The following is a 12,592-nucleotide window of genomic DNA, read 5'->3' as shown; positions in this document are numbered from 1 at the left end:
ATGGAGAAGGTCCTCGTCCTCCTACTCCTTGCCCTCGCGGTAGCCTATGCAGTCCCCGACCCCCGGGGACTCATTATCAACCTGGTAAGAGGGTCTTCAGGGCAGAAGTCATCTGAACCCCGAGGTGGGAATTCTTTTTAAGCTTGGATCTTGACCTCTGGGTGGGTCAAGTTGTCCCCACGTGGGGCTACCCAAGGGCTGGGAGGTAAGGCGTCTCTTCCTTTACTGCCCATTCCTGTCCCACGCCCCTTCCCCAGTGGCCCCAGAGGAGGTTGATCAGCATGGAGTATGCTCAGAGCAGCGGTTCAACCTGGCTGAGGGCACTTTATAAAATTCCAGAGCGGAATTCCCTTGCAGTCCAGTGGTTAGGACTCAGCGCTTTCACTGCCACGGTTCCATCCCGGGTTAGGGAACTAAGATCCTGCAAGCCGTGGTGCGGCCAAAAATAAATAAATAAAATTAAGAGCCCTGGGCTCCTGCCCCAGAAACTCTGGCTCAGAAGGTTCAGTAGTTTAAAAAGCTTCCCCAGTGATTCTGGCTTCTGACCTAGCCTGACCAGACCAGCTCCAAATGCCTCAGGAATACTTCCGTATTTAGTCCTCATAAGAGCCACGTGAGATAGGTACTATTCTGATCAACCCCGTTTCCAGATGGAAAGCTGACACGGGGAAGATTCAGTCACCTGCCTGAGGTCACACAGCTGGAAAGTCTTGAGCAGGGGTTGGCGCCTGGGCTGGCAGGCTCCAGAGCCAGGATCGCACCACTGCCCACGCTGCCTCTCCACCAAGGGCACAATTGCAAAAGCCCTTTGGGTTAAGAACTCAGTTCACAGGTTCTTAACTCAGGGCCATGCATGGACTCGGAGGTTCCAGGATGCCCCTGAGATTTATTTATAAGAGTCTGTGGGGGGAGGGAGGGAGGAATTTTCCAGGGAGAGAGGGTCCTCAACCTTCACAGGCTCCTCGAGGGATTGGGGGACACAGAGGTTTGGAGACCCTGTTTGCGGGCCACAAGTAGCCATTCCAGATGGGAACTCTGAGGCATAGGGTGGGCCAGTGACTTGCCCAGGGTCACCCAGGGAGTTGGTAGCACGGCCAGTCCTAGAAGCCAGGTGTCCTGTCCCTGGCCCGGGGCTGCTTCTCTGGCACCACACTGCCCGCTTCTCACGTGGGTGGATGGGCTGTCGGAGTGGGAGGAGAGGCCGCCAGCCCCAGGGGTTGGATTCCTTCACACATGCCTCCCCCAACCGGGTAGTGTGTGGCGAGGTGGGGCTCTGGGTGGAGAAGGGATCAAATGGAGGTGCGTCTGGGCTGACGGGCTTCCCCTGGCAGAAAGAGGGCGAACTCTGCCTGAACAGTGTCCAGTGCCGGAGCAAGTGCTGCCACCGCGATACCGGCCTGAGCCTGGCCCGCTGCGCACCCAAGGCCAGAGAGAGCAGCGAGTGCTCCGCCTTTGTGAGTGCCGAGTGCCGGGGCGGGGTGGCGGCGGGGAGGACAGCTCCGAGGCAGAGGGCCCTCGAGGCTTGGGGGGCGGAAGGGGAATCAGGGAGGGGGCTCCGTCTGGACACGGAACGTTGAGGAGATGAGAGGGAGGTCAGCAGGCTTCAAAGCCCTTTCCCATCCCATCCCCTCTCTTGACCCTCACCACGGACCAGTGAGATGGGTGGGGCAGCCATCTGTTATCCCTGTTTCATGGATGGGTAGCTAGAGGCTTCCCAGAGAGAGCAAGTTAGTAAGAGCAAGCGAGCCACACAGCAGAGACCAGAACCCAAGTCCTCCAGGCCCACAGCGCCCCCTGGGGAGGCAGTCAGGAGAAGCACCATCTGAAAGAGGCAGGGCAGGCGATGCCCAAAGTGGCTCCCACAGCCTGTGACTCCACTGGCTCCGTATCTCTGCAGACCCTCTATGGGGTTTACTACAAGTGTCCCTGTGAGCGCGGTCTGACCTGTGAGGTGGACAGGACCATCGTGGGCTCCATCACCAACACCAACTTTGGCGTCTGCCTCGATGCTAGCCGCTCCAGAAAGTGAGGACACTCACCCAGGCTGGCACGCCACAGGGCGCTCGTCCTCCACCACCTTTCCCTGGCTGGCCGCCCCTAGACCGGCACCTCCGTCTTCTAATTGGATTCTTGGCAATTAAAGCCCCTCTTGCAAACCTTCCCCAGGCTCCTGGATGTTCTTGCTGAATCAGCGTCTTCCTTGATGTTACGTCAATCTTTCCACTCCATCAGGGCAGGTGTCCTCCGAGAAGGAGGAATGGGTCTGGGGCCAGGCAGGATGGGGCTGACAGACTGGAGACAAGGTTGTGCAACAGGCCCAGCCAGGCTGGGAATGTTTCCATTTCTTTGTCTTCTTCTTTTTTTTTCTTTTTAATTTATTTTAGTTTCGGCTGCATTGGGTCTGTTGCTGCATGAGGGCTTTCTCTAGTTGCGGTGAGTGGGGGGCTACTCTCCGTTGCGGTGCGTGGGCTTCTCATTGCGGTGGCTTCTCTTGTTGCAGAGCACAGGCTCTAGGTGCGTGGGCTTCAGTAGTTGTGGCACGCAGGCTCAGTAGTTGTGGCTCGTGGGCTCCAGAGCACAGGCTCAGTAGTTGTGGTGCAAGGGCTCAGTTGCTCTGTGGCATGTGGGATCTTCCCGGACCAGGGCTCGAACCAGTGTCCTCTGCATTGGCAGGCGAATTCTTAACCACTGCACCACCAGGGAAGACCTATGTTTCCATTTCTGAGGAACAATCACACCTCCCTAGGAGGCCCTCATTGCCCCTCAAGTTCTCAAGCAGACAGGCACACACACACACACATCTCTGGTGGGGAGTTATAATGGCCCATCTTCTTTGCCCTGCATCAAAACTTACCAGTCCCCTCTCCTGGGCTCTCACCTCTTTTCTGGGCCAAAATTTCAGATGTGACAGCTAGCTGACACAATCTGTGTGTTAAGGGGTCAGACCACAAACAATTGCTATAGGCTTACTCTGTGCTAGCAAATTCTCACAATGACCTTGGGAAGGAGAATTCATTGTCTCCACTTTATAGATAAAAGAAACTAAGGATCAGAGAGGTTAAGTAACTTGCCCAATGTCATGTAATTAAAAAAAGTTGCCACTAAACCCATCCAACTCCACCTCCTACGCTTTCTACAATTCCCTGTTCTTTCCTAATTATACATACTAAGACAGATGGGTGGCATTGTAAGGAATTTAGTTTTGACTTAATACAAAAATTTTATACCCCCTGGAGCCATCAAACCTGGGTTTCCTTAGGCAGTCCTGAGGTGCCGGTCACTGAGATGTGCAAGTGGAGGGTCACTGACCCCTGGGTGGGGATGCTGGAGAGGAGATTCACATAAATGAGGGAGAGTGATAATGAAATTGAGATGCTCTCCCAGCCCCAGGATTCTGTAGTTCTGGGATAATGAATCCTTAGAGTAACCATTAGGTTTATGAGTTAAGACTGGATTCAGCTGTAAGTAACAACAACAACAACAACAAAAACCCAAGTAATTACGACTTAAACAAAGGGGGCATATGTTGGGTTGGCCAAAAATTCATTCGGGGTTTTCCATAACATCTTACAGAAAAAATACGAACTAACTTTTTGGCCAGCCCAATATTTCTCAGGCATGAAGAAGCCTAGAGATGGAAGTGCCGGCATTTGTTTGGGTGCTGGCAGACCTGCAGGTCTCTTCACCTCCTCTCAGCAAATGCCTTCACAGCAGCTCCTAACGTCAGATCCTCTCACCATGTGCTAGGAAGCCTTGGGTAGAGGCTGGGTTGGGGAGGGGTGAGGGCAGAGTGCTTCTCCTGGGGTACCTTCTTATCTTGCCCTAACGCCTCCGGGCTGACGTCTCCACATCTCCATGGCTACAACTGGGTCACCTGACCACCTCTAGCTGCAAGGGAGGCTGGGAAAGCAAAGGGAATGGGATTGCCATGACTGGCTTAGACTAATTATGATCCCTCTCCAGGGTTGGGCACATTACTGCCCAAACAATATAGGGGTTCAGCAAGGAAGGGGGGCAGTGGCTGCCAGCAAACATTGAAAGTTCTTTATTGCAATGACTGTGCATCACCCCTCCCTCCTTGTTCCTCCCCTGTTGGGGGAGGCTCTGGGGACCAGGGACAGGAACACACAGTTCTGGGTAGGCACAGGAGTAGGTGGAGAAGAAGTGGGGGGAGGCAAGGAAGAAAGATCATTAAAAGAAAGTTTCCTTAGCTGGCTTTTTTTTTTTTCAGTTTTCTACAATGGCCATAGATGATTGTAAACGATTTCTCATTCTTCGGAAATATATGAGTCAGGCCCTGCTGGCAGGGACATTAGTTATAAAGGCCGAGGAATGTCTGGGAAAGGCGAGACTTTGACCTCGATCTCGGGGGTTGCTCTGCCCTCAGCCCCGAGGGCCAGCCCCCACTTTCACCACAGCCCAGCTCTGGGGCCCATCTGCTTGTGCACAACAGAGGAGCCTGGGCATAAAGACCTCCACACCCAGCTGCTCAGAGTCTCTGGTCACCTCCTCCAGGCTGACCCCTAGGGTTGCTAAGTGTTCTCTTCACTCCATCCCTGGCATCACCTTTCCCTTGTTAACCCATCTGCCAGTCCTAAGTGGATGAACACTGAGAGGGAACCCCATCTCAGCTCCTTAAATCCTTTCATAGGTAAGTCAAACTCCCCTCTCCTGCACACGCAGTTCAGAGGCTGCCTCAGCCCACCTCCCCCCAGGAGGCCACGGCAGAACTCCTGGGCTTGGGAGGACGGTGGTTAAGGCAGAGGTAGAAAGGGTGAGGGCCAGACCTAACTGTGCCCATTTACAGTGCTACTTTCAGGGCTTGCTAAGATGACCCCTGAAGAAAGGGAACCCATATTAGAGAAAGAAGCATCGCCATGCCCCATGCCCCCCCATCCAGGATTCCAAGCCCCTGGAGTGGGGACCCACTTTGGGTCTGTCCAAAGGCTTCCCCAGCAGAGAATTCCCGGGTCATTTCCGCCGCCCCCCCCCCAGCCCCCCGGCCTTCCCTGGCCTCTGAGTGTGCCCAGGCTCCACCTTCCGTGGGTTCCTCCCCCTCAGCTCCACCGGGCTCCGACACCCACCTCCGTGTGACACGTGCTGCCCTCGGACCGCTTTAAGGAGCTGTGCGACTGGCAGTTCTCTGCCGCCCGGCGGCAGCATCCACTCGTGCACTTGCCCGGGAAGCAAATCTCCCCAGTGTCCTGCGGGGAGACGGCTCCACCGCGGGCCCCGGCCTGCCTCCTCCCACACGGCGCCCTCACTTCTCCACCCGCCGGGCTGGGCAGTCTCTGGACGGGGCCCCGGGGCATCTCTGCGGCTGGGGGGTGGGGGCGGACAGAAGGCACCCGCAGGACCTGACTTTGTGCCTGGAGGGAACTAAACAGTTTTGGAAGGTTTGCCCCTTAGTGTCCCCAGAATAGGTTACGTCTCCTCTGGGTGAGCCAGACCTTCCTGTCTGCCACTGCACAAGCTGCTCTCCTGCAAACTCTGACTTACCCTTTCAGCTGAGTTTGATTGTCACCTACATCCCCCCCAAACACACACACACTCACACACATCAACGGCCCCCAATGCTGGGGCTTATGACGTCACCCATCATCCCTCATCAGACATTTTCAATAGTCTTTCAACAAGCAAATACTGAGCACCTACTGTGTCCCAGGCCTGGAGATACAGCTGGGAACAAAACCAACAAATGCCTGCCCTGCTCAGCACGCCAGGCCCCGTTAGCTCCACCTGCCTGCTTCCCTCTCCCAGCCCGGCTGCGGCCTTCCTGGACACCTAGCCAGAGCAGTCCCATCACCTGGGTTTACCATGTTCACAACACATCTGACTCTCTGAAATTATCTTCTTTATCTTGTTTTTAAATTTTTTCTATCTCTCCCTCAACTCCAGGAGGGCAGGGATTTTTGCTTTCTTGTTCACTGCTGTATTTCTTAGATGCTAGGACTAAAGTCCTCACACACAGTGGGTGCTGAATGCAAAACTGCTGAACAAAGGAGAATATTATAATGTTCCTTTGATCTCTCTGACCTCATCTCCTATTATTTCCCATTCTCTCTCACTGCTATTTTCTATTCCTTGAATATGCCAGGCAAGGTCCCTCCTCTAGACCTTTGTCCTGACTGTTACTCCACCTGGACTGTTCTTTCCACTGCCTGCCTGGCTCCCTTTAGGAAAAGACCTCACACCCTTTAGGTATTTGCTTAAATTCCCATTGTCAGTAAGGTCTTCCCTGAGCACCCTCTCCTCACGCACAACTCCTGAAGCCCCCTTCCTTATTTTCTTTGTCCTCAGGTGTTGATCACCTGGAATTACATTAATATTTTACTTATTTGCCTCCTACAATAGAATGTCAGCTCTCCCAGGTCAAGGATTTTTATGTCTTGTTCACAGCCCCATCACTAGCACCTAGAAAAAAATCACTTACATGTAGTAGGTGCTCAATAAAACGTGTGGAGGAATGAATGTCTGTCTCTCTTACCAGATGTGAGCGAGCCTGGGATGGGAGTGCTGTGTTGTGTTCATCTCTGCAGTGACAGCACCCAGCAGCACCCTGGCACAGCTCCCATGACTCCGGTGCGCTTTCTTTGTCCCCCCAGACATCCTCCACCCAGCACTCCCTGCTGTCCCCCACTTCCAGTTTTCACCCACATGAGGCTCTGTGCCCACCCACCCTCCCCAAACAACCCTCCCCAAACAAAGTCTTAGGATGGTGGCAGATGGTGTGCCCTCTACGTTCCTTACCAAACTTTTGACTTCTCCCTGGAAAAATGAGCCCCCAGTGAGGAGCAAGAAAAAAGAGAGGAGGAAGAAGATGACCAGGAGCGCTGCCGCCACGTCAGGGACCAGAGGTGGTGGCCGTGCCTCTAAGGTCCAGCTACATACCCTGCATCTGCAATGTGAGTGCCATGTGACTGAGGCCTGGAGGGTGGGTAATGACGTGTGATTGCCCAGTCCTGGGGTTGACAGGGAGATGCCCACAGTGCCAGTTCCCAGACCAAAAGGACAGAGGAGCAAGCAATGGGGATAAAGCTGATGTTTCCCAAGAACCACTGCTGCTTCCTGGACCGTTTGCTGTGCTCATCTTGCTGCCAGCAGAGTATCTAGTCTGTGTGATTGGACTCTGGCACCGGCGAGATCTGGGTTCAATCCCAGCTCTGCTGCCTACTGGCTGTGTGATCTTGGGCAGCCTTCTTAACCTCTGAGCCTCGGTTTCCCCTTCTGCAAGATGCGGCATAATAAGAGTACATCACAGGGATGACGCAATGCTTAAATTAAATAGTAGATATTTTGCTCTGCGTGGAGTAGGCACCCAATAAATAGAAGCTGTTATTAGCTTTACAGTTAGAAGTCCTCAGTTAGAAGGATCTCAAAAGACTCTCTCATCCAATCCAATTGTGTATTATTAGTAACAAACAGCATTGTGAATATTTGTTTTGCAGATGAGGTGACTAAGGCCCAGAGAAGTTGCCAAACCTCCCCAAAGTCACAAAGCTATCAAGTAACAGAAGATTAGACTCTGGGTTTCATCTTTCCGCTCCCTTTCTCCAGAGGCTTTCAATTAGAAATTCAGTAACTCCCTCTCTTGAGAAAATGCAGTGCGCCAAAACGCATTTCTGTAGGCCTTCTTGGCGAGCACAAGAGTTACAAGCCCAGGACGCACAAAACACAAATGGTGAGTGGGTTGTGGCAGCGGATAATCAGAACAAAGTGCCTAAGTCTCGGGAGTGGGAGCGGGTGATAATGCTGCGGGCAGAGCAGCAAGAGACATTTTTACACATGTTAGTCACAGTAGGTACGGAAATGCTGTGGGAACAAACTGTCCAGGAATCACAGAGGCTTAACACAACACAAGTGGATTTCTTGCTGTGAGTCAGGACGCTCTCCGGGGCCACTGTCCTCCCTGTGGTGACTTAGCAATCCAGGCACCTCCCAGCAATAGATCCTCACCTTGTCACCCAGCCATCGCAGGGAAAGAGAATTGGAGAACTCACAGGTTTTCTGGGTGCCTCACAGAGGGCGAAATCACCCCCTTACCCAAAATTGGTTTGGATGTTGGAATGATGATGCCACACATACCCAGGACAATATGGAAATGTTTATTACTAGAATAATGGAACCTTTCTGGGACAGCAGCACAGGTGCAAGGAGGTGTGAGTGGCAAGGATGAAGGGGCGGGTGGCTTTGACTTTTACTGCGGCTGGGAGATGGGGCCAGGGTGAGGGTTCCCTGGGCAGGCTGGGATTTGTGTGGTTTGCACCTCCCACCAGCACCAAGGGAGGAAGCAAGTGCTTTTAGCAGCTGGCCTAGATGTGGGGCAAAAAGGGAGTGAGAGCTTGAAAGCTGTCATTGGCCAGTCATCAAAAATGGAGTCTTCCTTGGGAATTCCCTGGCGGTCAACGGTTAGGGCTCTGAGCTTCCACTGCAGGGGGCTCGGGTTCCATCCCTGGTTGGGGAACTAAGATCCTGCAAGCCTGCCTGGCATCGCAAAAAAAAAAAGAAAAAAAAATGTGAGTCTTCCTACCTAAGCGTAGGCAAGTCTTTGCATCGGTCTTAGCTGTATATTTCTAAATGTGATTCCTCAGGCAAAGGGAAACAAAAGCAAAGATAAACAAATGGGAGAGGATATTGCAAATGATATATCCAATAAGGTGTTAATGCCCAAGATATATAAAGAACTCATATAAAACTAATAAGGACCTAACTGTACAGCACAGGGAACTCTACTCAATACTCTGTAATAGCCTGCATGGGGAAAGAATCTAAAATAGAGTGGATATATGTATGTGTATAAACTGATTCACTTTGCTGTACACCTGAAACTAACACAACATTTTAAATCAACTATACTCCAGTAAAAATTAAAAAAAAAACTCATACAAATCAACAACGACCAAACAAACTACCCGATTCGAGCTATCTACCAGTACATCGATAGCTCTAGGTCCTGGGAGCCAAGTTCCCCTGGCTTGTTTAAAAATAATAATAAAAGGTTTTGTGCAGTGAATTGTTTCCCACTGTACATTCTCCTTTTGTCCTTTAATAATAGAACCCCCAAGCTTTAGCTGGGCACACAGATGCCCACATGAAAACTACACTTCCAGTCTCCCTTGCAGCTATCTGCAGCCATGTGACTAAGTTTTGCCCCAATCAGATGTAAGTGAAAACAATTCCTGTGGCCTCTTGGTCATGCCCTTTTAGGAAGACTGAGCTACTTGCTGTCCCTCTACCCGCTTTCTTCTGACTGGAATGTGGACACAGCAGTTTATGGTGATACGTCATCTTTGACATCCTGGGGCAGAGCTTCTTGACTAGTGTGTCTGGAAATGTGGATGCCTTCTGCCCTCAGGAGAGCCTCTTTAAGGCCCCAAGGCCCTTCTACTCTTACCCCAAGGTACAATACACATATGATGTTTCTGTGTGTGCCGCGTTGGTAAAAAATTAAGGGGAAGAAAAAAAGAAAAGGAAACAATGCAGCAGATGGCTGAGCAAGAGGGTGGAAGGAGGTGGAGGCGTGGACAATCTCACCCAGCATGAGCCTCAGCCAGCCTCCCCCAACTACCAGATGAGAGAGGAAGCATCTACCTTGCTTAAGCCATCATTAGGATAGGTTTTTGCTTCTGCAACTGTAAAGTTGTATCCTAAAGAACATAGATGGTTTGGACTTGGAAATGATCTTACTGTCTACTCATAGGGAAATAATTAAGTAAATATGGGTCCACATATATAATAAAATTAGGCAGTCATTACTGTTTGCAAAAAGTACTTTGGTGACATGAGGGAAATGATTGATACATAATGAGACAGGAGAAAAGCAATTTCTGATTTCTGCGTGAGGCAAAGGATCTCTGAGTTACACTGTGGTTATGTCAAATGAGGAGTGGTGGGTGGGTCCAGGGCAAGGTAACCCCAGGACAGGCTGGACTGGGGGTAGAGTCTCGGTGTTCCAGTCTGACCCAGGAGAGTGGGTCCAGACATCAGAGCTGAGGCCACGCATCTTCATCAGGATCTGGCCAGGAAAGGCGATGGTGTTCTGAGTCCTGACTGTGTTGGTGACCTCTGGCTGGGGAGACACCAGGTAAAACCTGCACCCACCCCATCGGAATAGTCCCAGAGAGGCTGACTCCACCTTTGCACCCTCCCACATAAGCCAGGCTAAGTCAATCGGCTAATTCCACAGCAATGATTGGTTCAGGGTTTGAGCATGCCGACTAAGCAAATCCAATCAGAATCGATCTTAGCACGTTTGCTGAGAATTTTGAGGACAGATGTTTCCTTTCTCTGGGAGGCATGATTGGCATATGTGAGGTGGATTTGTGGTTAAGAGGCCTGCCCCTGTGGAGCAAGACAGCCTGGATTCAAATCCCAGCCTCACCCTACTCTGAACCTTTGAGAAGGGTACTTTGAGCCTCAATACCATATTTGTAAAATAGGGATATTTATAGTACCTACTATAACTGTTGTGAGAATAAGAGGAGTTGATACAGATACAAAAGCACTTTGCTCAGTGTCTGGAAACATAATAAGTGCTCAGTAAATCTTAGCTGTTATTATTATGTGACACCTGGAACTTTTACAGCTACTGGGAAGGAATCCAGCCTGCAGGGCCATGGAGCTACTGGATTCAGCCAGACCTGAGGACAGGCTGCTACTGTACTTCTAGTTCCGACCCCCCAGTGAATTCCCTCAGCATCTAGACCAGTTTGGGTTGGTTTTTTGGATAACTGCAGCAGAAAATACCCCATGGTGATAATCCATGGTGAGACCCTTGGGCAAGTCATGTAGCTCTCTGAGCCTCAGTTTCTTTATTTTATTTTTTTAAAATGTATTTCAGGGCTTCCCTGGTGGCGCAGTGGTTGAGAGTCCGCTGCTGATGCAGGGGGGACACAGGTTCGTGCCCCGGTCCGGGAGGATCCCACAGGCCGCGGAGCGGCTGGGCCCGTGAGCCATGGCCGCTGAGCCTGCGCGTCCGGAGCCTGTGCTCCGCAACGGCAGAGGCCACAACAGTGAGAGGCCCGTGCAAAAAAAAAAAAAAAAAAAATGTATTTCATTTTAGTATAGTTGATTTACAATGTTAATTTTCTACCATACAGCAAAGTGATGCAGTTATTCATATATATACATTCTTTTTTCATATTCTTTTCCATTATGTTTTATCACAGGATATTGATTATAGTTCCTTGTGCTATACAGTAGGACCTTGTTGTTTATCCATTCTATATATAACAGTTTGCATCTGTTTATCCCAAAATCCCAATCCATCCCCTACCCACTGTCCCCCCCTTGGCAACCACAAGTCTGTTCTCTATGTCTATGAATCTGTTTCTGTTTCATAGATAAGTTCATTTGTGTTGTATTTTATATTTCACATATAAGTGATATCATATGGTATTTGTCTTTCTCTTTCTGACTTACTTCGCTTAGTATGATAATCTCTAGGTCTATCCATGTTGCTGCAAATGGCATTACTTCATTCTTTTTATGGCTGAGTAGTATTCCATTGTATATATGTACTACATCTTCTTTATCCATTCATCTGTCCATGGACATTTAGGTTTTTTCCATGTCTTGGCTATTGTAAATAGTGCTGCAGTGAACAGCACGTATCTTCTCAAATTATAGTTTTCTCTAGATAAATGCCCAGGAGTGGGATCGCAGGATCATATGACAACTCTACTTTTAGTTTTCTGAGGAACCTCCATACTGTTTTCCATAGTGGCTGCACCAATTTACATCCCCACCAACAGTGTAGGAGGGTTCCCTTTCTCTACACCCTCTGCAGCATTTGTTATTTGTGGACTTTTTAATGATGGCCATTCTGACCCGTGTGAGGTGGTACCTCATTATAGTTTTGATTTGCATTTCTCTAATAATTAGTGATGCTGAGGATCTTTTCATATGCCTATTGGCCATCTGTATGTCTTCTTTGGAGAAGTGCCTATCTAGGTCTTTGGCCCATTTTTCGATTGGGTTGTTTGCTTTTTTGTTATTGAGTTGTGTGAGCTAGTTTCTTTATCCATAAAATGGAACCGATGATATTAGAGAACGTGGAGAGATCACTGCACCAGGTCACTTTCCCACCACAGGCATGGACATTTTTGCATTTATGCTTCACACGCATTCTCATAAACACTCTCTCAATGATCTCCACCCTCATGTTCCCCTTGAAAAGCATTCAGATCCCCCTCTCAGTCCCCCCTACCACATACCCATCCATGAGCACCTCAACACACTCTCTCTCGAGGCACATTCCTCAACCGTGCCCCTCCCACATAGCCCTCCTTCCCAAGGCTTGGCCCTTCCTGGATGCAGCCTCTTCTCACCCCTACACCCCAGTTCCCTCCCGCAGATCTGCCCTGAGGCCACCAGGCCTCCAGACAGGGCCAAACCCCATGGGAAGCTCTATCATGCCTCCTGTCTCCCCTTTCAGCTACCCCCAGACTGGAGCAATCCCTATCCAGTTCCCTCTCCCAGGAAGTGCAGACAGAAGCCAGAGCCTGGAAGTGACTTTAATGTCTTTTGAGCAAGATGGCCCCCCCGCCAGGAGGAGAGGGAGGGAGGGGTGGCAGTGACCAGCCTGCATCCT

The 12,592-nt window shown here is 50.5% G+C and overlaps 2 protein-coding genes across 3 annotated transcripts; one reads left to right on the top strand and one right to left on the bottom strand.

Moving 5' to 3' along the window:
- On the top strand, positions 1-2,107 carry CLPS (colipase). Of its 2 annotated transcripts, XM_032650148.1 has the most exons (3): positions 1-84; positions 1,332-1,454; positions 1,898-2,107. In XM_032650148.1, the coding sequence occupies exons 1-3, from the start codon at positions 1-3 to the stop codon at positions 2,027-2,029; spliced, it is 339 nt and encodes a 112-aa protein (XP_032506039.1). In that variant the 3' UTR covers positions 2,030-2,107. The 2 variants fall into 2 exon arrangements, with proteins under 2 accessions (XP_032506039.1, XP_032506040.1); XM_032650149.1 differs by lacking the exon at positions 1,332-1,454.
- Positions 2,108-4,045: 1,938 nt separating this feature from the next.
- On the bottom strand, positions 4,046-5,312 carry CLPSL1 (colipase like 1). Its single transcript, XM_032648904.1, is given in 2 exon segments — positions 4,046-4,306; positions 5,085-5,312. Coding segments are annotated over 2 exon segments (489 nt in total).
- Between the last annotated feature and the right edge of the window lie 7,280 nt (positions 5,313-12,592).

Source organism: Phocoena sinus, chromosome 11 (genome assembly GCF_008692025.1).
Source record: "Phocoena sinus isolate mPhoSin1 chromosome 11, mPhoSin1.pri, whole genome shotgun sequence".
In the NCBI taxonomy this organism is placed as follows: domain Eukaryota; kingdom Metazoa; phylum Chordata; class Mammalia; order Artiodactyla; family Phocoenidae; genus Phocoena; species Phocoena sinus.
Note: the sequence above shows the minus strand (reverse complement) of the source record. Positions and strands in the feature narration are given on the sequence as shown.

What these genes read in the sequence shown, in the direction of transcription:
- CLPS (XM_032650148.1), top strand. Translation starts at nt 1, where the DNA reads ATGGAGAAGGTCCTCGTCCTCCTACTCCTTGCCCTCGCGGTAGCCTAT. An exon ending in GGGGACTCATTATCAACCTG is followed by an intron (nt 85 to 1,331) that starts GTAAGAGGGTCT and finishes TTCCCCTGGCAG; the next exon opens with AAAGAGGGCGAACTCTGCCT. An exon ending in GCAGCGAGTGCTCCGCCTTT is followed by an intron (nt 1,455 to 1,897) that starts GTGAGTGCCGAG and finishes GTATCTCTGCAG; the next exon opens with ACCCTCTATGGGGTTTACTA.